We start from the raw sequence: 27,675 nt of genomic DNA on the forward strand, positions 1-27,675 counted from the left end.
CTTAAAATCTTGGACAAAATCCTAAGTAGAATTCAATTTCCTTTCCTGAGAAAATATGTTTACACTTCACACCTCTCCTACCTCACTCACAACATCCTTTTCACAAAATGAAAGTAACAAATGAGAAAAGCTTCATTAAGTGTGGCGGTTACTGTGGTCTACAACCTGTAAGACATCTGGGAAGGAGAAATAACAACTGTGCATGTGAGCTGTAGGTATACATCACGCACAGACGCACACTACACAAGTAAAAAAGCAGCTTAACTTAACCAACCCCAAACAGTCTTGGCTGTTAGCAGGATTGAGTATGGCCTGTAGGCATTCAGATCTTTCAAAATTAAGCTACCAATATGTTTAAACATGCAGTTAGGTGCCAATATTAAGGTCTCACTTTCGAAAATTTTAGAACAGACATAAATTTTTTATTTGTTTAAGTATGAGGTATGTATATTAAAATACTGGAATACAAAATATTACCATGCTCAGAAAAGTGCCTATGTGACAAACCACAAAACAGTAATTCAATAGGGAAGCTAATACATTAATAAATAAATAAATAAATAAATAAATAAATAAAAAGAAGCAAAACACCCTTAAAGTTTCCGAAGATGCAACATATTCATATCAGTAAACCATGTCAAATGCTCAGGAACACAAACAAGAGCTTGGCTTGGTGTAGTCAACAAATTTCTGTTCCAATTAAAATATTTTGGTTAGAGGTCTGATTTTCTGCTGAAGTCAGTGTAATCCCTGTTGGAAAAGCAGTTTGCTTATTCTCTGCTCCTTATGCTCAGACAAATGAGCCGTGCCAGCAGAAAGCACCATATATTCTCATTCTGCGGGGTAAAATCAGCCAAGAGGTGGTGCTGTGCAATTTCTGTGTCTGAAGAAGTCTATAAGCATAACTAAGTTTATAAAACTTTAAGAGACTGAAAGAATGTAAGTGGTTATTTTTCAGCAGGTAAAAAAAGGCAGTGAGTTTCAAATATCCTCCAATTAATATAATTTTTCATTTAAAATCTGTTAATGTGAATCCCTGAGTAGTAAGGCTTGGGTTTTTAAATTTGCTGTCAAATAATAATATGAATAATAATGATCTGTGTAAAGCTGAAGTAGAGTTAATGAGAGGTCTTTTTTTTTCCTTGGCTTTCTTCTAGGCTTGTCTACACTAACAGTTTGCATCTCCAAAGAGTTGATTACCAACTGATTCAAAGTAGACATGTTTTCAAGTGGCAGTCTGGACACCTTCCAAACACATCAGTTCTGTAGTTTAGAAACACTCAGCCTGAGGCCAACTGTAAACTTGGACCATATTTTGTGTGTGTCTGTGTGTTGTCTTACCTATGAAAGCGAATTAGCTTGCTCAGATTGACTGGCAATGAGCAAGCTTAAAGCCAAAAAAAAAAAAAAAAAAAAAAGTTTCTAGCAGTAGAACATCTTAATTTAAAAAAAAAAAATGAAGTAAGCAAGTTGTCCCCTGTTATTTTGCTGTATTTTTCAAAATGCTACAGTTGAGAAAGAGAAATATTGCCTGTAACTCAAAAGGTCTCATCCTTAAAGAAAAGCTGCTCAGCACCTACTATGGTCACAAACCAACGCTGCAATTAGCTTCTTAGCCGTGTTTAGCCATGCAGCAGTCACAGGCACCACCATGCCATGGCTGAGACAATGTCACCTGTACCAGACAATAAGTAAAATCTATTTGATGCTTTTTATATGCTTCTTACCAACCACAATGGGAGAAGGCTGCTCATACCGCTTTACAGACACAAATGTAAATACAACTTCTAAACATACAATTTCACTGCAGTCTGTTAAAATAAAGGCAGTTCTTAAAAGGCAAGGATGCCACTCATGGACACAAACTTCTGCAGATTTCCTGTTTCAGTTTCATTTTTCAGTTTCATTTGCAGTAAATTGCACCACCTCTAAAAGAAAAGGACAAAGAGGTGTGTTTTTCTTTGGTCCTTATTTTACTTCAAATGTCTCCAAACCCCTCAAGTGGAGAAACAAAACACATTTACTTTGGTAATGTCTCAGTATATTTTAAAATGTGCTTTTTAAACAACACTGAAATGCTAGTAAACACATTTATTCACACCCACTCTTCTAGTATCCCATTATTTGACACTGTAAGCTTATAGATATGCACACAGATACCACCTCCTTTACTGAGAAAGGGTAACACAAGGCTGGAATATCACTGCCAGACAGACATAGTCCTAAACATCCCTGATGAAGGAGATTACAACTTCCATGTGGGTCATGTGCCAACACCTATTCAGCCTAGTAAATTCTGCCTTTATCTACTGAAGTCTTTGCAACATATTAAAATGATTTTTCCTGTCCTTTCTTTAATCACCTTTCAATAAACCACCTTTATATTTAAGCAGCCATTTATAAAAAAATAGTTATGGCTCTTCTCAACCTCCTCTTCTCTAGATTAGACTGTCATAGTTCCTGCAGGTCATGTTTTGTATATCTTTTATTTCCTATTATTATCTCCAGATTTCCTCCAGTTTTTCTGTATCTCCACCAAAAGTGTCGTGTTTCAGCAGAGCTTCAGCACGGCATGTACACGCTGGTGAGCAAAGCAATGAGGACACTGACATGTGAGAAACCTCAGGAAAACAAAACACAGGAAAACTCTGAAAAACCATATACAGAGGTAACACAGCTCAAGAGAACAGCAGTTTCTATCGGGATGATATCATCACACAGATGGTAAATTAACTGAACGGATTTCATCATTTTTTCTGAGTTTGAGTGATTCTGATTAATCCAGTATCAGAGTAATTCCAATGTTTTTATACTAGAAACCCTGCATATATGGAGGCAGTGATTTATTGTCAGTGAAGAAAGAAATGAATGGTATGGCAATAGCTTATTAGAAAGTCTGTCTTTTTGACAATTTTTCATGCTAGAATAGAAAGACTGGTGTAAAAACAACACAAGAAATGCGTGACCATTACTAGAAAAGATTTTTGGAACATTGTAACATCATGCTATATTAAATGGGTGAACTATTTTTTTTTTTGATTACTTCCATTTTGTTCATATTTTGGAAAAAAAAATAAAAAATGAGAGAGTGTCTCTCTTTCTTGCCCTCTGCATATATAAGCGCTCCCTGAGTCCAGCCTAATGCAACTAACTCCTTTAAAAGAAGACAGGTTTTAGCAGTTCTTTTGTAAGATATTTTTCTTTGCTTCCACTCATGCAGTGCTCTAATTCATATCAGAACTTGTCTTCTACACAAATGACCTTACAGAAGATGGCTAGATAATAAGACTATCAGGTAATAAGAAAAATAAAATAAAAGGCGAATTCAGATGGACATGAACATAATGTACATGCATTATAAAGCCTTAAACTCCCATTTATATTCTCATTGAGAAACAAAGTGGCCTCAATTCTCTCTGGCTTAATTGCTTTCATCCTGGAGGAAAATCATTGATAGGATGATTTAAATCTTGCAGCTTTTGTCTGGACATTGCAGGTAAAAAAGAAAGGACTTCAAGCTTCCATACCTGGCAGAGTAGCACACCTATTTTCTATTCCTTCACAAATACTGAATTCAAATTCAAAGAATCAGAGTAATCTCGGTGAAAGATGAGAGTTTTGTTCAGAAGCTTAACTAGCTAAGGACTGAAGGACAGGGATCTAAGGGCAGAATTAAGAGTAACTACACTAATTATTACACGGAGACAGTTAAAAAAGAAAGTGAGAGGATGTGTTGCATCAGCCGTGAATTGCCCCAGGTGATCAAATTCACGGAGCTTTATGAGTGCTGTTGCTGTTCATGTGTTCAGATGGTTTGCTGACACAATTCAAATGTTTAGTGGAAAAAAAGCACCAAGGATACCCCTTAAAAAAAAAGTCGGTTTGGGTAAAGAGGATGATGTAGTCAACTGGCAGCTGAGATCTTCAGGCAGGTCCCAGAGAAATGAGGGAGGTGGGATGCTGCATTCAAGGTCCTAGCTGAAAGGCAACCTTTGAGAACTTAAAAAAAAAAACACTTCAATTTACTTCATATTTTTTTTTTAGATTTATTACAAGTTATGGATGTTTTGTGATTCCATAAGTGTTTCTGAAAAGTGTAATCTATTGAGGTTTGTTTTTTTTATTTCCACTGATTATTTTTCCATAATTATTGACACCATTCAAATATTCTTCCTACCAGACATGACATACCTATTAAAATCATTGCACATGCTGAAAAATAAAGAAAAAAGGTTTACTTTAGTTCATTTTACAATAGGCTTTTCTTCAGTTTCCCACCAGTTAGCTTTTTATTGGGCAGTAATCCTGGCTATTAGATGATGCCACCACTCAGAACATCAGCCAGATATTCTAATAATACTTGCAGTCACTTTGCCAATCTTTCACTCTTTCTTTTTTAGGATCACTAGAAAAAAATATTACTTTTCATTCAGAGTTTATCACTGTTATTAGTACCTCTTTTTTTTTTTTTTTTTTTTTTTTTTTTTTTGAATGCAATTTTTGGTGGCATTTGAGGTTTTGGGTATCCAGTAGAGTACATCTTCCTATGCATCTTCCTATGTATACGGAAGATTGGATGCTAATTATAGTCATCAATTATTAATGTCAGTAGTATTTGATTAAGTATGCACAATAATAAATGCACTCATATAAATACTTGAAACATGCATGTACTAAATCTATTCAAGCTTCTTCTATTTTTGTTATCTTGAACGTAGTAGTCACTTAGATCCATCTATATAACCTATCTTTGTAAATGATTTCACTTTTAATGCAGTTATGTAATATGTTTGGTATTTTGATTCTTCCCACTTTATCGGTGACTGGGGATGTTTGTCAGCTTGATTTGTTGACTTTTACATACAAGTTTGTCTCTTTCAATGCTCAGAAATCCAAATATTTTTGAGTTTATTGAAGAAAAAACATTATTTCTTCTATTTTCTATTTGCACATGCATGCTAAATCATATCGCATTATTTCAGGAAAGAGCAGATGAGGATATGACTTTTTACTTTTTGTCATTAAGAGCCGCAGCAGCAGCAAAGTTTCCTAGTGAGCAGATCTGTACCACTACAGAAGAAACAGAATTTCAAAGGAAATTAGGTCCAGTGGGAAACTTAAAGGTGACAGAATTAAAAAAGAGTTTTATGCCACAGTTTAGTTAGCAACAATTAAAATTAACAGATGGAATGGCATAGAACTGAAACCTGAGTTCTCTGAAAATCAGAAAAAAAAATCTTCTCTCAAATGTTTAGCAAGCATTTGAACTAAATAGATAGCAATAGAGGCAAACATAATTTCAAAAGATCACTACTTCTTATACCTCACAGCCTGAAAGAGGTGGTGGAGTGGGAGGATGAGCAACAAAATCTGAATTCTTAATGAAAACTTCCAGATTGTCATTAATTATTATAAAGATTTCTTTTTTAATTATTATTATTTTTTTTTTTTTCTGAAGAGGATTCTTTCCCAGGTCACCTTTAAAACTTTCTAAAAGTTACTGTGCCTTATATGTATCTTACAGCTCTTTGAAATTGCTTTGTGACAAGAAGAGGAACTGAACTCTTTTAATAATGGCATGTTATTAAAATACTAATGATTTTGCTGTTTAAAAGTGAGCTTTAATGATTATAACACTCCTCTTTGATCAGCAGGAAATGGTGACTAATCTGAGAGGAAAAAAAAGTTTTAAGACGCAGATATCTCTCAAGCCTTGTGGGTGCTATAAAAGCGCAGAGACAAGAGAGAAAAAAGAGAATAAAAAAGGCAGCAGACAATAAGTGTAGATGTTTTATTCTTATCCTAAAAGACTCCCCTGTCTAAATAACAATGAAGCAAATGAAGAAAAATAACTACTGTTTTGACCTCCCCTGCTTTTTGAATTTTTGCTCCTCTCCTCCCCTGTAAGAGACTTGATTCCTGTTGATAACAAACTCCCTGACTTTCCTTGTCTGTGAAATCACTCCAGTCCAGTCACCAATTATCACACCACCAGGTCAGCTCTAAGACATTTTTCTCTCTTTGAGCAATCTCTCTGGCATGACACCATCTTCGGCCACTTTCTAAAAGCAGGTGTGAAGGGAAAGGCCACGCTTTTCACAGCCAGCCCTGTTTACCAATCATGCTAAACACAAGGAAGTATTCAAATTGAACCATTTCTTATTAAAACAAGTCCATAGGGGTTTAAATTGCAGATATCTGTAATACCCTCACTGAAATCCAAAACCCTCACACAGCCCTCACTGCTACGTGTCCCAGTGCCCCGGATGCCAGTTCTGTTCCTTGCTGGGGCCCCAAGTGGTGCCCTGTTACCCATGGGGAAGCTGCAGCATGGCCCAATCCAACCCTACACTTTTTGGTGCCCTTTATATGATCTTATATCATGCTTAATTCAAAGCAAATAAAATGTAAGTGCAAATATTATTCATTGTGTCTAGAAGATAATGCACTCATGTGATTATAATTATTTTCTTTTATGGATAAATGGGAAAATCAGCTGACTTCCAGGAAAGTTGATTCAGAAAGTGTCTCTCTGTTGCCTCATCAGCTGACTTGTTCTTCTTTGGCTATTGCAGGACTCCTAACACGGGATTTCAAGGCTCTGTCTAGTCAGATGCTTCATCAAAGACTTGACCCATGCAAAGGTTTCTCTTATTTTCTTCTCAGATCCCACCTCACAGGAGATTTCATACCAGCTTACAAGTCTTCCCATGCTGCCAAAAGGTTGAATTGTCAGTCCAAAACTCATTCCATTCACAGGTGAAAAAAAGAAAAAAGAAAAAATCTCTTTGCCCTCTGGATGGTTGTTTTTCATCCTCTGGATGTCCTTTGCACACCCTAGGCACTCCTGTGCATTTCCTGAGCAAAACTCTCTATCAAGGAAAACTTTGATTTGGTGACATATAAAAACTTCCCTATTCCTTTGACTTTGTTAACGTGAACTGCTCAGTGAAGTTCACATTACATTTTGGGCTGTCCAATAACCACAAATGTCTCAGGAGGACAACCATACGCAGCTTAAGAAAATAGTCTACTGCAGCTGATCACTTTGGACAACAACAGGGTTCGTATGATACCTCCAATGTCTTCCTAATAACCATACAAGAATTATATCAGAAGTGCAATAGATATACAAGAAAAGCAAGCAAACAAAAACCTTAAAGAACAGAAGCAACTGCTCCTTAGGAGTTTTTTAGAGCTTCTTTTAAACATAGTATTTTAAGGATGTTGCTCAGCTCAGTCCTTATACAGAAGACCACATCTCAAAATGCCACCTCACACTGTGCTTTCTCCCATTTTCTCAAATTTTAGACTGAGGAAATTTGCCCAACTATTTCAAGAACTTTGTTATGTTTTTGTTTTTCTTTTTATAACATGGCTTGATTTTAGCCACGGTAAAACTGTGCTTTCAGTCTTTCAGTCCTTAGAATCTAAGAGGAAGTTAATGGAATAATCCTTTTTTGAGTTTCTGAGATGAGGAAAAAAAAACAACTTCAGCTATTAATTCTTCCCTTGTTCACCTTTGTGGATCAGAAAGATTAGCAACTGATTGCTATTGCATACTTAAAGTAAAAAAGATTTTCTTTTTCTTTTTCTTTTTTTTTTTTTTTTCCTTTTCTTTTTGCTGTTATACAGCTGTTTTCTTTTTTCTTGACTTATTAGCATTTCCAAGAATTGGTACATAACACCATAACACATTAACAGACATGGCTTTTAACAGCCATCGTATCACAATCTCTCCCTGTATGCATTTGCAGTTGTTCCATGAAAGAAATAAGCAGGGTTCTTTTTTTATTATTACTTCTACAACATAGCAGAAGGAAAAGCCGATTAAAAGATTTATTCAAATATTTACATGACACACAATGTTGCAGTATTAAAGTGCGAGCTTGCTCTTTTTACAAATCTCTTTAGCAGTAAGACTTCTCTCCCCATTGTAACTAATACAACTTTTAAATGGTAGCTACAAGCTCCCATTTCAATGCCTTCAGCCTCTAATTGAGCATCCTCTCCCATTCTTCTCTCCCCCTTCCTATTCTCCCCCTTCTGCTACACCCTTCCTTTGTAGTGATTCATGTATGTCTCACCCATTTCTTCACTCACAGTTCCTCTATACTCTGCTCCATGCATCCTCCCACTCGCCAGCTTCGCTCGGCACATCCTCTCTGTAATCTCACCTTATGTGTTTTTTCTGTACACATACCTTTATGATTGGATCAGTTTTGGAAGTGCAAAACTCTTTAAAATTCAACACACTTTGTATGCTCCCTATTAAATACAAGGGGAGACTGAAATATAAAAAAATAAAAATAAATAAATAAAATGCCTTGCCTATAGACATCTAGCTTGTTGGTGGCAGAGCTTAGAGAGAACATAAATACAAATCTATTGTCATGTCAGTTTAATATATATATATATCACCTTCCCCATCACACATGTATGGGGATCCAAGTCCCATGACTATACAGGCTGATTGCCAAACTAGCTACAATCCTTTAGAAAGGATTCTCTGTGAGTACAGTAGACCTACAGAACACAGCTACAGTGAAAATCTTTCTAACACAGCTCCTATTTGTTTCATGTGAGTCATCAGTACCATAATCAACTGTACACCAATTTCAAGGACCAGTCAGAGTAATAGCTTCTGTTTCTTGATCATCAAGGTCCCATATTAAAATTTATCAAAAATATGAACATTAGGAGCCAAGCATCTTACTTCAAAGGTATTCGATATTATTGCAAAACAATTTATTCTTCCTCTCTGTTTCTGATTGCCACTTTGTTTTTCTGCTAGCATTGCTGAAGCTTTTTAGTTCAGCATACACTTCACTGACAAGTCTGAACTCTGAACAACTCCTAGTGGCAGTGGAAACTTGGCCGTTCCCTCGGGTAACAGCCCCCTGTGACGGTTCCAGTAATTATGTTGTGCTATTTTGAACTGAAAATCAGATGACGAAGCAGATGAGTATTCGTACAGCAAAACCTCTAGCTGGGTAAATAATTAATTAGCTGCTTCTTGTTTGTTTGGTTTCCTAAATGTTTCAGGTGGGCTTACATTAGACATCATCTGGAGTACTAAAAAAGGAACACAGTTCATATTGGTAAAACTGCTGAAATTGTAGACCAAAATAATATGCTTACATTAGACATGTAAAAAACTTGCTCGTAAAAGAGCTTTTTCAGTAGTGGAGTCTTTCTTCTCTCAACTTAAAATTCAGTTTTAGAAAAATAACAAGAGTTCTCATTCATTTGCTGTATGATGTGAAATAAGCTTAGTAGTTCAAGTTCAACTGTAAGCACATGAGTATATAAAACCATCACCCCTAAACATCTAACAAAACTCACAGAGATAAAATTCATCACGCTCACAAAAAAAAAAAAAAAAAAAAAAAAAAAAAGATTAAGTAATTTTCCACCTACTCTCATTTTATTCTAATGATAAATGAAGAATTTCTGGTTCGTAAAGTAACAACTGAATGCAACTAAAACCAGCTCAGATGTGAGCACATAAAAATAGCAGGGCTTGACCTTGTACTACTACAGGGAAGTCTGTCATAGACATAAAGGCTTAGGATCAACCTCTGGATTCCTTAATGCAGGAAATGGTCTTCTCTGTGCGGATGTACTTTCAGCTTTTAGAAGAATGCTGGAGACAGTGAATGCACTATAACAGCAATACATGTTACTGGAGCAAATACCATAAAATCTAATTATATCTAATGCCTTAAAATGTATTTTTTTACAGAAGCCCACAAAAAAAAAAAAAAAAAAAAAATCTCATCCTGGGCTTCACATTTAAATTAATTAATTAATTAATTAAAAAAAATAATCAGCAAATTACCTAGATAGCAATACCATGTTCATACTTTGACACAGAAATATATCTCAATCAGAATCAGCATGAAGTAAAATGAAAAGCAAAAATAGAGAAGAAAGAATGGAAGAAAACACATTTTTAAGTAGCCAGAATGTTTTGATTATCTCTTTGCATTTTGTACCAAAGCCCAGTCACTAACAAGCACAAGTAATACATAAAGTGAGGAATATCAATTAAGATGTACGTTAGATATCCTATTAACATAACAACATATGTCATATAATTAATATAATTGCCAACTAAAGCTGTAAAGAAATAACTCATGAAATGCAAAATATGAATTCTGGAAAAAAAAAAAAATCCACTCAGTGTTTCCATCATGAAATAAATCAGTATAGCTCTATGAAGAATCACAGTATTACATAACATAATCACTTATGGTCTCCCTCCAGGCCAGCACTTCCATCTACACTAAAGCAGACATGATTGCTCTCAGATGTGGCACTGCAAAAGGCAACTATCTGAATAAGAATGGTTTGCAGCTAGCAAAGAACAAACAGAAGGAAAACCAGTCTTTTTTTTTCTGTTCTATTCCTTCTTGCAGAATCAAAGTGCAGGATATAATTCTTAGATCCCTGACAGATAAGATTATCTAATGACAAACTGTGGATTCATCTAGTAAATCCCGTAAAGAATATACAAGTAAATGTATAGAAAAAAAAAAAGGCTGCTGCTGGCAAATCTGAAAGCTTCAAGTTCTTTCAGATCAGAACTTGAAGAAAAATCAATTTAAACACGCATTTTTTATTTTTCTTTTAAAACAACACTGCAGTCAGATCAAGTCAAGCTCACCATCTGCTGCAGATAGAAATACAGCTATACTCAAGAATTACATTATAAAACTTCTTTGTAAACTTTACATGCAAGCTGTTCTTGTCAGAATTAAAGTCATTGTGATCATGCATCTTAATATTCAATCAGGCTTTAAATAAAGAGTGACAAAAGTCCACATATGGATGACAAGCTGTTCTACAGTAAATATTTTTGTATTTATTGAGAAGGGGCTTATGGCTGTTTAGGATGTATTCCACCAGGCATTTTGGTTTAACTACTTACAGCCTAATAAAACCAAAATAAAATCTCTGTTCCAAAATCCTCACTGAAATTTACAGTTTTTAAATTAACTTAATTATTCTTATTTAGCTATGCTTTTACTTCATCGTTTGCTTGAAAACTTTTCCCAGCTGGTGGCTGTTATAGAATAGAAGATTTTTAGAGCCCTGTATTTTAGGCAAAGCTTTATTCCCAGGTGGTGTTGAACATAAATATGGAAGAAGAAAAGCAAATACAATGTGTTTTTATCATTATAGCTGACCGTCTAAAGCAGAGGAAAAAATCTTCCACTCTTTTGTGTAACTAAACTTCTTAGAGCCAGTTCCCATATTCCTGCAGCTGAGGGAAGAAGGTATAAGAAGTTCCTTTTCCCCGTACACTAGTTATAAACATAATTTACAGAATAACAGAAAATAATCTTATAACAAGTAGAGATAAAATTTGTTTTCCATTTCCAATTCCACTTCGAAAAGTTACAAGGCACAAGCGGTGATTAATATAGATATGTTAAGTACTTGCTGCAAGTGCATTACATGTTACTGCTTTGTTCAACTGTGCAAGTAATTCAGGACAGCATTGAAAAAGTTTTTAAAATGATAGAATGAAGCAAATACACAGACCAGCGCACATCATATAAGATCAACATTTCCTAATGAAAATAAATAATCTTACCCTGATGTTGGATCAACAGCTATGGCCTTAGGGTTATTGAGATCCAGCTCAATGAGTGTGACACACACCATTCCATTCTGGTTGCAGACAAAGATCCTGTCACTGACATGATCCACAAAGTAAAAATTCCCAGTGATCCAGTCGATTGCTATTTGCTGTACATCTGCCAAAAAAATCAAAGGATAAAGAGAAAGCTCAGAAGTGCAATTGTAATACAAATAACTGTTTGTAATACAAAGAACTTCACCAAACAAACACTCTACCCAAAGAACTCAAGCTGTTTTTACAATGAGATTTTATACATGGTATATTGTATATAATAAAGAATTTAATTTTCTATGGACAAAAAATAGTTGGAGAGAGTTGTTCCTTTCTAAGCACAAAAGTCTCATTTCAACTTCAAGGACATCTAAGGTACACATTTGTTCATAGCTCTGTTAAATATTTCAAATTCTGTCTGTGAAATTTTGTAATGATATGCTCAGAAGCAACACCACCGACCGTGGTGGTTTTTTTTTGTTGTTTTTTTTTTTTTTCCTTTTCTTGTTGTTTTGTAAATCTGCATGCAGCAAGATTTCTGATTCACCTGTCACAATGATTAGCATCAAAGTAGCTGTCTGCCTGGTAGCTGGAGAAGTTTCATAACAATGACCTAAGAGTCTTCCTCTTGGGATGCTAAGGTGGCTTCACAACCACCTAGCACTACTGTTCTCATTTCCAAACAGTAAGAGCTTTTTCTGGTGGGATCCTGGAACTATTTCTTGTAAATGTCTTCTAATCTCTGCATTTTTCTTTTAAGTTAATCTACTGGTCTAAAACATAGTCTTACTCTTACACTAAGTAAAAGTATAAAGAAGTGCAAAGAACATAACTATCAATTTCATTTAACTAAGATTTCTTTACTTCCTATTCTCATTGACAGTACCGAATTGACATCAGCCTGTAAGACAGAAGACTTGGTTATTCTTAAATTAAAAACAGCAAACTACTATAACATCATTTCCTTTGAAATATTTTCAGTGTTCAATATGAATGAACTTTCATTTTCAAAATATATATTTATTATATAACGATGGTTTCAAGATACTGCTAATATAATATAAAATTATTTCATGACAGAAACAAAATGTGATAAAATAGTATTTCACACAGGTTTTTCAATACTTTTAATTTTTATACTTTCAGTTTATGTATTTCTATCATCCTTCGCAAGTTTTTTAGTCCCCACACACATACTTGAATAAGAATCTGTCGCTTCTATCACACCCATCTTGTATTAGAGAATATAAAGTAAGCCTTTAAAGTTAGTATAAAGTAACTGAGATTTTATGAGTTATGCATTTGCTAAATACTTAGACATGAAGATTCATGCACTGTCCTTCAAAGTGCAGATAAAATAAACAAGATTTACTCAACAAAATGTCAAGACACCATCTCTATTCCATCTCAGCCATCCTATTACACAGTTCATTACAGTCTCTTCTATCTCAGATTTCTTCCCTTCTGCTACTCATTTTCCTTTTAATTCACAGTGAATATTATGCCTTATCCCTTCTGATAGCTCCTATTATAAAGACACGCTGAGCCAGAATAAAGGAATGCTCCATTTAGTCTCAGATCCAACCTCCAGAGGAGGTCAATGTCAGGTGCACTAGACATATTATGCACATTAGACATATGTAAGCACTAACAAATATTTCATACAAAAGGGAGAAAAACATGTTTGTTTGTTTTTTTCTTACTTATTGAGAATGACATTTACAAAAGAGATTTGATTTTAAATATTTGTAGACATAAAATTAGTAAATAAATTATTGCAGTGTGAGCTCTGGAACACTGTTATACTTTGGGAAGCAGAGGGAGAGCCTGCTGGAGGAGGCTGCTGTCTTCTCTCCAACCTGTGGGAATGTTCCTAGTTTTACCTAAGTGTGACACATACTTGAAAGGCATGATACATACAGTTTATTAGATCTCTTAACATAATGATACTCACATCTATAAAATATTAACTGATTTTTTTTTTCTATTGTTTTTCAACATGTCATTAACAAGAAATGGCACTGAACAGGTATTTATGGAATAAAAGGAAATTAATTCAAGGTCACACTAGGGATAACCATTTGCATCCAATAGTTGCAACTGAGGTTTCTCAGCAATCCAGGCAAAGTGAGACACCTAGAAGCAATTTAACTGGATAACCTTTGTGTCACAGACTTCAAAAAGCATTCAGAGCTCTTAACATCTCTTTGCCCCATTTCCCTTCCCCAGCAGGTTATCTTTGGGAAGAGTGTGGAGCTAACAGCAGCACGGGCTATTTGCAAGACATAGGCTCATTACAACTGCGTTCCTTGTAAAGCTGTTCATTACAAAGCATGCTATGCCAGAAGACTCGATTACAGTTTCCAGAAAAAGAGCCACATTAATTCACATTTTTCTTCAGAAGTCTACTGCATGAAATGGAGGAGAGATCTCCCACTATGGAGAGAACATCTCTCTAAAATAAACCTTCTGGAGCAGTACATCACTGAAATCTATTAATTAACTTAGACATTTAATGCACAGTAGCATTTTCATTTAACAGTTCATCTAACACAAATATGTTGTGTATTTTAGGTACCAGTGTTGTGGTTTAGCTTTTGTCTTTTGCATACCAGGAGCTCTGCTGTGCATAGGACACATCCAATTGCTCACAAGAGAAGCTTATAAAGAATTGTTGAAGTCTACGCCTCTGTAAAATCATATCCCATGTGAAAAATCCACTTAGCTGGCAGTTTTCATGAATCAAACTTTTAATCCCTATGGTTTCACTATAGTAGCTATGCATTTAGATGCTTTGAATGGCTCTCCAGTTATCACACAAGTCAAATGTACTGTATGCTACAGAGATAAGGTTTTGGTTGCACTGGGAACTTTTAAAATACATATTTTTGTGCTCAAGATGTTACTGAATTATTTTCTTGCTTATTTTTATATTCACATATTAAAACTGAATATGTACAGATGGCTAGTTCACTGACATCGTTAAAGTAATGAATCTTTTTTTTTTTCTTTCATTCACACAGCCTCAGAAATCTCTAAAAAGAAATGCCCCTCCTGAAAGCACACATATTTATTCTGAACAATCTCGTACGTATTTCTGCGGGTCTTTCTTATTTTAATTACAGTTTCCATGGAGTATTTCTACCGAATGTGATCAACCTTCCTTTAGTACTTTCTAAAAAACAGAGTTTCCTCTTAAGGACTTCAGAAAGAAATGGTAAGATATCATATAGTCTAAACTCTACTTTGGTTGATGACGTTACGTAGACCATGGGCACTAGCAAAAGCGGGGCTGAAAGCATATATATATATGCTTAAAAATATAAAAATATATATATTTTTAACTCACATGTATTATTATACCTTTAGAGAGAATGACAGTTTTATATGAGGGTGACTAAGTCTTCAATGGTACTAGAAATATATGTCTTACGGCCAAAATGTAGTTTATGAAAATCAGAATCATACTGAATGACTGTCTTCTTTCATTTCAAATCTCAAACATGTATTTTGTACTGTGCACATTTTAATTTCAAATAAAGGCTTGCACAATTCAGTTAACATAAAAGAGCAAAAACAGTGCTATATTCTTGTATTTGTGCTACTGCTGTAATAATCAAGGATTCAACACAGGCACTGCCTATTAACGTAAATATTATGCTAATTGATTTTATTTTTTACAAATGTGGAATAAAGAGTAGAAATAGAAAAATTAGCATCTTTTCTCCATTTATACACTTCAGTAAAAATTTCCAATTTTTAACATGCAAAATGATCTAAGCACATGACACGGGGGAACTTAAAGTAGCTGGAGTCTTTTATAGAAACTTCTGAGTGAACAGAGGAATGATTCTGGATGAAATATAATTAAAATTAAAAATGCTTAGTGTGATCCCCATATGCTTCTGGTTAATAATTAAAAAGATAGACAACCTCTCTCTATTTCAAGAGAAAGAACTAAGCTTCTACTGCCTTATATACTTACAGTTTTCCTTGTTCTGAATGACTGCAATAAAGAACTGGGAAATCCACTCTAGACTCAATGAGAAACAATTTCATTGACAATTGCTATGGGAAATAAGTTCTTTTTATAAAACCTTTTTTATTTATTGCATAGAGACAACACTGATAGTTTCAAAGAAATTGTATATGATCTACAGTAAAATATCTTTATCAGCATCAAAATCATGAATCATTATTTATGTTTAGGCAGGGTTTTGGATCTTATTTAAATAATAGTATTAGTGTGTATTTTTGCTTGCATTTTCCTAAAAATAATGGATATAATTGAAAATGCTATGAAATAATATTCATTTTTGTCACAAAGTTTATTTTTTCTTTCCTAAAAGTTGCTCTTAAAGGAAGTATTATTTTGATTTACACAAAAAGCTAAAAAAGAATTAGGTATTAATTCTTATTTCATAGCCCATATACGTTTCTTCTGAAGCAATATAACATCCAGACTTCCACACAGGACTGTAATGCTGTATTCTGTGCTGGCATGCGGGAGATGAGGGACATGGAAGTGCTTTAAAGTAGTGGTGGTTCAATAAAATAACAGCCAGTGTGGGTGGGCAGTTTCCTGACACCCCCACAAACACTACCTGGAAACTACAGGTGAAGATGGAAGTACTCACTGCTTCTGCACACCAAAATGTCAAGTGCTTATTTTACAGGACTCTCCATGCTGCAAAGAGCAGCCTGGCATTGTCACAGGTAGCCAGGTCTGCTAAGAGCCACTTGTTTAATTTATTCTATGATAATTGGCTCAACAAGCAGGGTATTTTTGAGGACAGTGCAACAGTTGTTTGGACGGCTGGCCATATGCTAGGGGAATAAATGATTCTGAGAAATGAGAGAGGATTGCTCTAATAAAACTTTCATGAGCTTAACGTTTCTGTAACAAGCATCCTAACACATAGAAGGTGTTGGTACAGTCCCTAATGGTCACGCATCATACGAATACCAGGGTGGTGCTACCCCATGCCAGGAAGAGTCACCCTCTGTCCCCTGTCCACCAAAGACAACAGGGGACAACAGATCTGCAGACCTCACAGGCAGTTTCACACCCGCTTTCTCCACAGCCTGTAGTGTTAGGAACTGTGTGCCTCTGGGGCTGTCTTTCATAAAGCAGCCTGCCATGAAAGTTAGCTTCACTGTGTTTCAACTAAGGAAGCATCTCCTGCTTTCTGCTGAAGTCCAAACAGGTAAAAAAGAAACAAAGCTTTAGATAAACAAATAAATAAAAATCTGGAAACTAAAACCTCAAGAAATGAGGTCATAAAAAATAATATAAAAATGGGACAACATATTTGAAATATTTTGCCTTGTGCTATGTTCCCTGAACCTTGAGGGTGTATTTTTCCAACTTTTATGTGTTTTAGTTCTCCACCACCAGAAAACTGCTTTGATTTTTTTTTTTTTCTTTGACTGGAAGCCGAGATTTTATCAGGTGAGACTTTGTGAATTGCGTAAGGTAAGCAAACGATGAAAGTGCCAGGCATGGACAAACCTGTTCAATTTAACTATCTATTTAGAGGGGAAAAAAATATAGAATTAACATGGAACCAACACATTTTACTCTGAAGAACAAGGGAAAGCAACTTGAAGATAGTATTTTTGACAAGTTTTGAGTAATGAGACTAATGGTAGCAATCCTTTATTTTTCCAAAACAGACACCAAAAAGGCTACCAGGTAAACAGTATTTAAAACACGCTTAAATGACAGGCTGTAAAATCTGCCTTGGCTTTGCCTCTCATCTGGGAATAATGCTCCTAATTAGCAGCTCAGACAACCCAATACTGACACTGTGCTTTGGGAAAGTTAGATTGTCATAGATTTTTCTGTGCCTCTGCTATTGACAGCAACTGGCCTTAACTGTGCTGCAATACCATTTACAAAATATATTTTTATTAAATATGCCACCATTCAATAAGTTAGACAACATTGTTGTCTAAACTTTAAACAGCCATGTCCTGAGTGATTATTGCATATGTTTAAAAGCGAATTATCAAATGACGAATACCCATCTATCTTTTGCAAATGACTCATCCTCAAACACAAAATTCCTTTGAAATAAATCAGCCTTCTCAGATAGTGTTTGTAAGGAGTACAATGCAAAACCTACAACATTACATTTAAATAAGCACTTTAAAACATCCAGACTTCAAGTTCCTCAGAAGAAAAGAAAGCTTTTCCTCTTGTTTGCTAAGTAACATAATTTAAAATTCAATAAATTGGGTTCCTGTCAAAAATACAGTTGGTATTCTTCCACCTGTACAGGATATTAGAATATAATGTTTTAAAAACCTATAAATGTGAACATGGAGACAATGGCAGCTTCTCCAAACTGAAGATTTTTTTTTAAATATGATTCTATTCTAAATATTATGAATACTTAATAAAAGCATCCTGATGGCTCATGAAGACATCCAGTCTCTCAGAGACGTCATCTCTCCAGTCACTCAGAGACTCAAGCATTCAGCTTCAGCTAGATACAGGAGAGAACATGTTTATGTTTAAAATTAAAATCGAAATGTTTAAGACTGTATTTTTATCCTTTTACTGGATGCAGCCCACATCTGAAGAAGAGGTCTAACTCCAGAAACTTCACCTGATTCTGGAGCTTCTGAAATTAGCAGATTCATACCAGTCAAAGGACTCTGCAGAGGCCATGATACAGGCTGCCCCAAAAGACCCCTGTCAGTCCTCATATCTGTAAGGTAACCCCTGAGCACTGATGACAAGACATGTGCATGCAATCCAATTTTGTGGCCTCTTAAACAGTACAGTAGATAGTTATGTACGTTTGCTGCACCTTTCCGTAGAAGGAGGCCAAGCCAAGCAGTACTGTTACGACAGGCTGAGTTCATGGGCTGAGGTGACCCACGGAGAGGGTCTGAGCGGACAGAGAAATGCAGGTCTAATGATAAACCCCTTCCTTCCACTGGGAGCCCTAAGACCTACAAAACAATAGCAACAACAAAAATCCCATCTTTATTCTCTAACAAATCCCTATTTACAGAGCATTCAGAGGAAATGTGCTGATGGTAGATCACAGATATGCTTGGCCTATGGGTCTTTGCCAGGGGTTTTACAGTAGGGGAGTAAAGTCTACCCCTGAAGCTTTTAGCATAGCTCTTCTTTTAGTCATGTTATAAAATGATCCTACCTTACAATGGATCACGTTTCTGGAAGGAGTAAAAAAAAAAAGTGGAATTTCTGTTGCTGGGTCTCGAGCCACAGATTTGGCCATGATGCCAAGATGTGCAAGGCAGAAGCGTGAAACAATGACATAATGGCCTTGTGAATGGTCCTGTCTTTTAATCCCAGGGCTTAGATTTTTATAAGTGAATTTTCTGCCACCAGTCTTGTCAGAAACAAGTAAGAATAGTCAAAAACCGTATCATTTCTAATTTCTGCATTACTGAGTTTCAAGCACATAGCCAAATGATTGTAAACTTGTAACGGGGTCCCAGTAGCCTACATCCATACTGAACGATAAAGACAGATTTATAGAGGTACATAGCTGTAACAGTCTCTTTTTTTTTTAACTGCACATTCAAAAGCTTCTTATAAATCTGCTGAGACTGTAAATCAAACCCAGTTATTTACTTCAAAGCAGTTAAGTCATCCACTGTTAAAATTAAAGCATAATTCAGCCGCAGTAGGCATCCCATCAAGCGTGTGGACTAAGAGACCTGCTGGGGGAAAACACTGCGGCTGCATTAGGCTGTGATACCTGTCTCATTGAACCTCCTCCATCAAAGGCAAAAGTCGACAACCTTCCCGCCTTCCAGGACTGCCTGCTGCATGTATTAAGAACTTCATAAAGCATCTTTACACAAAAATAAGGTCACTTAACCATTTTCCCATGAAGACACTAGGCAGTAGATTACTACAGTTTTAAAAACGTGTCAATAAAGAGGGGAGTTACTTTGGCAATACAGAGTATTTAAGGAAAATGACTTCCACAAAAAGTTTGGACAGCTTAATCCCAGAGGTGGACAACAACACTTTAGGGAACACTTCCTGGGGGTATAATGTAGATGCAAATTAACATTGTCAGCCTTAAACAAAGCTTTAGGGAAGGAAGGAAATTCATATTGCATGTTTTTTGTAGAAGGTGACATATGTCAGACAAAGCTGGCTCACAGGATCTAGAGCACACTGTAGTCTCTTGCAGGTAAAATGCAGGTCAGTTTTGTAGTAGAATTTCATATTGAGACCAATATAGTTGCAATTCGTAATGGATGGTCTAGACAATATGAATATGCAGTTCATGACATGACCCAGTGCTATCAATCTATTTGTATCTTTTCACCAAAGGGCATTATTACATTCATTTTAATTTTAATCAGTAGGTAGTACTGACCATACAATATTTCATTCTAATATATATCAGAAATATTTGTATTGGGCACACAAGTCTTTATCTTCATCTCAAACATATTAGAGGTAAAGGAGAAGATGTCACCCTTTCCAAAAAAAGAAATTATTTTGCAAATATTTATATATATATATAAAAGAACTTGCTTATATGACAATTAAAATCTGCACACTGAGTCCGATTTAAATCCAGCTTGAGCATTATTACTTAAAGAATATTACAATTTTTTAAAAATCTTTAATCATAAAAATATATCCAAACACAAGATACTTGTGCCACAGAATATCTATAAAACAAACTCTTACCATGAACTTTACTAGATAGGATGACCCCTTTTTTTTCAGTGTTGCACAGGAAATAAAAGGAAAATGCTCCTTAAATTAAAGGGTATTAATGTTTCCTTCACCTTTTTCCCTGCATATAAAAAATAAAAATTCTTCAAAAAGGTTAGTCATATCCATGGCTAACTATTCCTACAACCCAGAGGAATCACTGTCACAACGTGAGGCCTTTGGCACACCTGTAATTCTGAAAAACACTGAAAGCCACCATACAGCACTCACTAATGTCAGATGCCTCATATTACAGTTCGATCAAAACAAACAAATAAAACCCTTAATGCCTATCAATGTTGGCTGCCAACTGTCTATAATAAATGCATACTCATGCAACCATGATCTCATCCTCCCTGTCTTCCTCTGTCCATTCTTTTTCTTTCCATCAATTTATTCCATGTTGTCCAATATCAAAATAGCAACCTTTGAGGAGAAGACTGTTATTTGTTATATTTGACTTGACCAAAAAAAGCCCAATTGTCCAGACTTAAGACACAGGGTTATTTGATGCACTTAAATTAAAAACAAACAGACAAACAAAACCTCTTGCTAAGTCTTTTCCCAAAGGGTTCAGTTTTGAAGCTAATGCAGTGGTTATTACTACAAAAAAGAAATCTGAATTTTGCAACCAGTTGTACAGACTTAGTGAGCAACCTTTATATCCTTGAAAAGAGTCTTCAAATGAAAATGCATACTATCTTCACGATATTCCTATCTAGAAGAGAAACAGCATTGATTTTTCCAACACATTATATTTCTTTCCCTATATGTAAGCACAAAAACACCTCCCCATATATATGTATTTATATAAAAATCACTTGGGCAAAATATCTTTGTATGACATACAAGCAAGTCCAAAAAATGGCAAAAGGAGTGAGTCTCTGGAACTGCAAATTGTGGCAGGTATCCCCATGTACTCTGCAATCAGCTCATTATTTTTGCTTACATGGTGTGACAGAGATTCTATGCAATTATACAAGCAAAGATGGTTCAAACTTTTATCAGCAGCTCAAGAACCGTCATGGTGAATGCCTGACCCAACACATCAAACCACAGCTGTTTGGTGACATGGTGATAAAATGCAGAGCTTCAGCTCTGTGCAGACAGACCATCCCTTTTGCATAGCATCCTCCTCATTAAATAACTTACAAAGATTAAAACACTTTTTTTTTTTTTTTTTTAGAACTAAGAAATATACATAGCTTAATTTTGACTTTAGCAAAAGATATTTATTCCATTTAAAAGACTTGTTACATGTAGTTTTTCAATGTCAGATTAAGTGCTTTACTAAAAACACAATTAAAATTTGTAAAATAAAACCAAGATTTTATTTTATTCAACCTTACTGACAAATAGTGAGAAGCATAAGATTTGTTCTTCCATTTTGTTTATTTAGTAATATTGACACGATCCATAAAGTTTTCAGAGTTCCAGGTTCTACTCCAAAGCTGAAGTCAAAAGAAAGTTTTTAATCAAATTCGTTTAATTCTAGGTAGAAATCTACAGTTTCAGTTCTGTGTATTGAGAATACAAAAATATTTCCACAAACTACAGATAATACTTTTTTGAGCTAGACATTTATTCTGCCATTCAAACAAGTATAAAAAAAAAAAAAAAAAAAAGAAAAGAAAAGAAAAAAAAAAAAGAAATAATGTATTAAAATACCAATTCAGAGGACATTTTTAATTTACCATTCCCACCACAGTGCAAATAATAATCACAGTTTTATCAGCTTTTGCAAACATGAAATTCCTTTCTGTAAGAGCTGTTGATAAAGTACTATGTAAAGAGCAAGGACTTTATTACATTCTGACCCAGGCACACTCCTTTGTGCATCTCCACTGCAGGCTACAATAAGGCACTGAAGCACCCATGCTAGAGTAAATACTGAAAGCAGACCTACACAGAGGCCAAACTGATGTGCTTTAAATATTTTCCTAAAAAAAGAAGTGGCAAAGATGCTGCAACAGGTTTTTATTCTATCAGAGATGCAGCTTCTCATTTCAGATTACTTCGATTAATGCAATTTGTTATTCATTTATGAAAAGCATGACCTTTATTTATCCTTTACCCCACAGCAGTACAAAGTGTTAGATCAAAGTAGGAGTTGCAAAACACAACAATTATGCCCCCTGCTTTACTATGAAGACAAAAAGGTTTAAAGGAAGATATTTTTTTAATTTTATTGTGATGTTATTGCAATGAACCTTCTATGATTTCTGTCTCAGATAAAAGTCTTAAGGTGGCTGAAGAACTAATTTTAATTACATAATACAAAGTGCATTATGTAAAAAGAAAGATTTCTGATTTTTTTTTTTGTCTTTCTGAGTTGATGTTAGTGTTTTTTGTTGTTATTGTTAGCTTTTTTTTTTGATGAAGTCTGAATGAAATGTTTGCATGAATAAACTAATATCTTGAACTAAGTAGCAAATTTACTGTCAATTATTCTAACGGAAGTAAACTTGATTGGCATCCTGTGTGACAAGAAATTACAAAGCAATATCTCCACTTCGGAAAATCTCCACTTCGGAAAAAAAGCACTAGCTATATCATCAAAAAAAGTGAAATTTATAAACAAAAAGTAAAGAAGATGAAATAAGTTCATGCATATATAATTAGCTGATGATATTTAATACTAAGTTAAAAATCTAAATATTTTATTGCCACTGATGTTAGCCTAAAGCCTCAAGTTCTTAGCCAGCTCCACTGAAATGGGACGATTACAACTATATGCTTCCTGTTTATCTCCTGTATACACTTCTGTCTTTACAAGAAAGGCAGAAAACAGTGTTCTGTGAATACTGAGGACATCTCAAGAGCCTGAAAGCCGCAGCAGAAAGAAGATTTTTAACAATTGCTGTGACTAGACAGTTCCTTAGATCCTGCATAGGATCAGAAGTGGGTTTGGGTTGTAAAAGGAAATGCCGTTCTGTTCCTGTTTCACTTGCAGCACGTTGCAGGAAAAAAGATTTTTCTGGTTTCAGCAGACAGCAAAAACAAAAAAAAACAAACAAACACTCAGCCAGAGCTGGAATCAGAGGAACGAGGGAGCATCTTTCCTAATCAGAGAGAAGGCTGCGCTATGCGAATGTCTGCATCTCCCTGGACATTTACCCATTACTGAAGTCCACAGTGAATTTACGGAAGCAGAACAAGTTCAGTTGTGAAAATGATATTACAAAGAATAGTACCAGTTGCTACCATGTAAAAAACAAAATGAAGTCAACAGGGTGTATATGGATGTTGAAGGCTTGGAAATGTGTCTGATCAGATACAACATGCATTATTTAATTCCACATTTCAGAAAGGTGATCCCTGTGCTTGTTTTTTACTGTTATTTCATTATTCTTATATCTAAGGATATAAATTCATTTGTAAAATATTCACTATAAAAATGTGTATTTTATATTTGCAGCAATCTAGTTATCTACACAGTAGAGCCTTCCAGCCCCCAGAATTATTCCATTGTATCTTCATAACCTTGTTACCAAAGTACAAAATGTTATTGTTTTACAGACAACACAATCACACAATTTATCAGTGAGAAAGAATCCCTCAGCATTATGTTTGATAAAGATAAATTTACTTGATTATCAATCCTTTGACTAAGTGTCTGTTCTTATGAAATCCTTCTGCTGCTGTGGGAGATGGTCTGCTTGCTCCTGAAATTCCTCCCTGACACAAGAGCTTTGCTATGCAGGCTGGGCTGTGGTGTAGGGATGACAAACAGTACAATTCTGTCGGAATGTTAGGACAATAATGAAACTAAGATTCAAACTGGTCAGCTAGCAAGCTGATGATTGGGAAAAAGGGAATTCTACAATGCAGAGCTGAGAATAAGGAGATGAAGAGATGGAGGCTTTGCAGAGACACTATTCAGGAGACTGTCTGAGGCAGAGCCCAGGAGTTTAAGGAAAAGAAAATAATGCAATCAAAAATTTGCACTGAGAAATACCATTGAGATAAGACATTTGATTTTCTGCACACAGTCTGAGAATTAACTGTCCAGGGCATGGCTTCTGAAAAGCACATGAAACGAAAAAGACAGCATGCCAGCTCAGATAAGAACAGAAGCAGGGGTTTGACTGATGTCAATGGAAGATCAATTGTAGAAACTGGATAAGTAACAAAGGTTGAAGAAATAGTAGTGTTATATCTGAACAACTGAAAAAAATCCATTCTTGGCAATTAACAAGCAGTTAATAAATAGCTCTTATTTCAAAAGTGCAGGTAACCTAATGTTTGCAGGAAATCCAGCCAATTCACAGAATCTATTGTGGAAGCTTGTGACTCAGAAATGCACAGCATAATGTTACAGGGACATGACTCAAGCCAGCATAAGCCCCCAAGTCAGACTGAATGGACTGCATCCAAAAAGCACCAAAAGCAGACAGATGCTTCACGGCTAGCATTTAGAAGCTCCTAATACATGCATAGTCCTCTAAGAGCCTCTGGTTTCAAAGGTTATAGCTTAATTTTTGTGCAAACACCATCAAGTTTCGAAATATAAATCTGAAGATATGGATGCTATTCTTAGAAAAAGGCCGTGGATTTGCAATACCTACCATGGCCAACAGAAGATACCTAGCTCAGTGTTCATGTTGGAACAGAAACCCCAGAGTCTTCAGGCAATCTCTGAGCCTGTCTTTGAGAATGGCTGAACGGATGGATTTAGCCAAAGATGTCCTAGTTTTGGCTGGGATACATTTAATGTTCTGCCTAGTATCTAGTTTGGTGCTGTGCCTTGGATTTGGGATGAGCATAATGTTGATAACACAGCGATGTTTCAGTTGCTGCAGAGCAGGGCTCACGCAGAGGACTGCTCAGCTCCTCGTGCTGCCCTGCCAGCCAGGGGCTGGAGGTGCTCTGGGAGGTGACACAGCCAGGACAGCTGGGCCAAGCTGCCCAAAGGGACATCCCACACCATGGGGCATTGTGCTCAGCAATAACACCACAGAGTTGGCTGCGGTGGGGAGCTGCTTCTCCTAGGAGTCAGGCCGGGCATCTGTTAGGGGGTGGTAAGCAATTGCATTACTTATCACTTACTTTGTATATTCTTTTATAATTCTTTTATTATTATTTTTCCCATCCTTTTCTTTCCCATTAAACTGTCTTTATCTGAACTCACGAGTTTTACCTTTTTTATCATTCTCTCCCCCATCTCACTGCGGGGTAGTGAGTGAACGGCTGTGTGGTGCTTAGCTGCCTGCCGGGTTAAACTGCAACAGATGTGAACTACCCTTATTCTTCTGGTAAACATGATTATCATCAAAAAGGCTGTGTATAACCAATAATCAGAAAAGATTAGCCAGGAGTTAAAGACGGGAGCAGAGTGATAAAAGGAAGTTTCCACAAAGCTTGAGTCTCTAAAGGAGTCTTATCATTACAAAGTGCAAAGTAACCACACGCAGAAGGACAGTTATCAGATAGCGCTGCTGCTGCATTAAATAAAAGTCCATACAGCACCAGGAAAACTGTATCACACACCTGATCAAAAGTTCTCTAAGTCCAGGTCCACCAGAATGAGAAATGAATGTATTAGGCTAAAAAAAAATCTCAGCAGCAAAGCCTCCTAGCCTATGCCATGTCCATCAAGATGACCCCAATTATGTTGTCTCATTTCCTGTGAGCCCCTGCTGCAAAGAATGAGTTTCCCATCTCAGGCCATGGAGTAAAAGATGTTCCACCTAAAGATTTGCACTTGTGTCTGCTGAAGGGGAATACCTAAAAGAACATGGGAATTAAACACAAAAACATATGGAAATCCCTATTTCCAAGAGCCATACAGGAAGTTATGAGGGAAGACTCAGGAAAGAGGTAATCTTACACATATGTCACTGACAGCCCCGTTTAACTACCTAAGCCAGGGGACAAAACTGGTTCCCCACTGAGGATCGCTGAGTTCCACAGCACAACTAGAACGTATACCAATAACATGTGCAAGTCATCTGGAAAAGGACATGAATAGATGGATAGCAAGTTGAGAAAGTATAATAATAATAATAATAATAATAATAATAATAGTTTCCATAGTAAAGGGGAAGGTCAGCTTTGATAACGGTAGGATTTCATGATACAGAATGACCGGGCAGTAAAAGGAGATGGAAAATTCAAGCTGAATAAACATGATTCTCAAGAGAAAAGTGTGCCATTTCTGCTTATATAATGATGACTTTATCTAAAATGAGATATTGATACTACAACAACAGAGAAACACCTTTGGAGAAATTAAGGAAAGTCACTATCCCAGAAGCAGCATTTGTCCAGTCCTCCCAGAACTAAACCATGATGTAATACTGGCCAGGGCTCTGGGAGTGCCAAGCAGATTCCAACTACACTGCGGTATTTCTTTAGGATACTTTTTTCACACCCCCATTCTGGTTCCAATTACTCTATCAGATGCTCTCAACACTACTGAAGTGTGATTTGAAGTACAAATGACCTTTGTCATGAAGCTGTCTCATTTCTATTTATCTTTTAGGAGGTCTGTAAGCATAGACAGTCTATCACGAAAAAAAAAAATAAAATAAAAAATCACAGTCTACAACTATAATGTCAGCCTCTCACACCTGTCTGGAGACAAGTTCAGGGGCAGGCTTCATAAAGGAATAAACACCTCCCCTCAGATCTTCACAGTTGCTCTCCTCCTGCGTAAGCCAAACTTTAGTTTGATTTCTCATGAATATTCATACAAACTTCACAGGAAGGTTGCTGACAGAAGCACGATCCTTAGTGCTTAGTGTTTCTTTCGATGATTGAGACTCATAAATGCCAAGGTAAATGACTAGCTGCTCTGAACAGCACAACACTCATAGCTGTTGTTAATCATTGGAAGGAAGCGTTTCAGGTCTGGGGAGGGAGGAGCTTTGCGATTATGTTTGTTTGTTTGTGTCTGCATGATTTCAAAGTAAAGAGAGACGATGAGAAAAATAAAAAATAATAATTATTTTTTTCCTAGCCCTCGTACCTTTAAACCTTACTCAGTTGTTTTTGCTTAGAAGAAGCTATTTGGTGTTTGGTTTTTTTTTGCTAAACTCAGAAGAAAGAGCACACATATGTGTGTGTGTGAGTGCACAACTGGGGGGACCAGAAATGTGGAAGAAAACAGGAATGTAAGCACAGAGATGCTGCTGGATCCTGGTCAAATCCTCTGGGCTCCCTGTCTAATGGTCCTCACAGCAGCTGTGTCCAAAAACGTCAGAGAGCCAAAACGTCAGCCTTGGCTTGGGCTCATGCAGGCAAGGAGAAGGTGATGGGTTGCACAAGCACTTCTTGCTCCCCACCAGACACTACCCACCCTCCTTGCTCC

At 36.0% G+C, this 27,675-nt stretch overlaps 1 protein-coding gene across 1 annotated transcript in view; it reads right to left on the reverse strand.

The window, feature by feature from the left end:
• The window catches only part of LRP1B (LDL receptor related protein 1B), a 542,116-nt gene that overhangs the window by 280,719 nt on the left and 233,722 nt on the right, over positions 1-27,675 (reverse strand). Inside the window, exon 7 of the mRNA XM_084523375.1 lies at positions 11,603-11,765. Coding sequence (XP_084379501.1) covers positions 11,603-11,765 — 163 coding nt within the window. The remainder of the gene's footprint in view (positions 1-11,602; positions 11,766-27,675) is intronic.

Source organism: Aythya ferina, assembly GCF_964211825.1.
Source record: "Aythya ferina genome assembly, chromosome: 6".
Classification (NCBI taxonomy): Eukaryota; Metazoa; Chordata; class Aves; order Anseriformes; family Anatidae; genus Aythya; species Aythya ferina.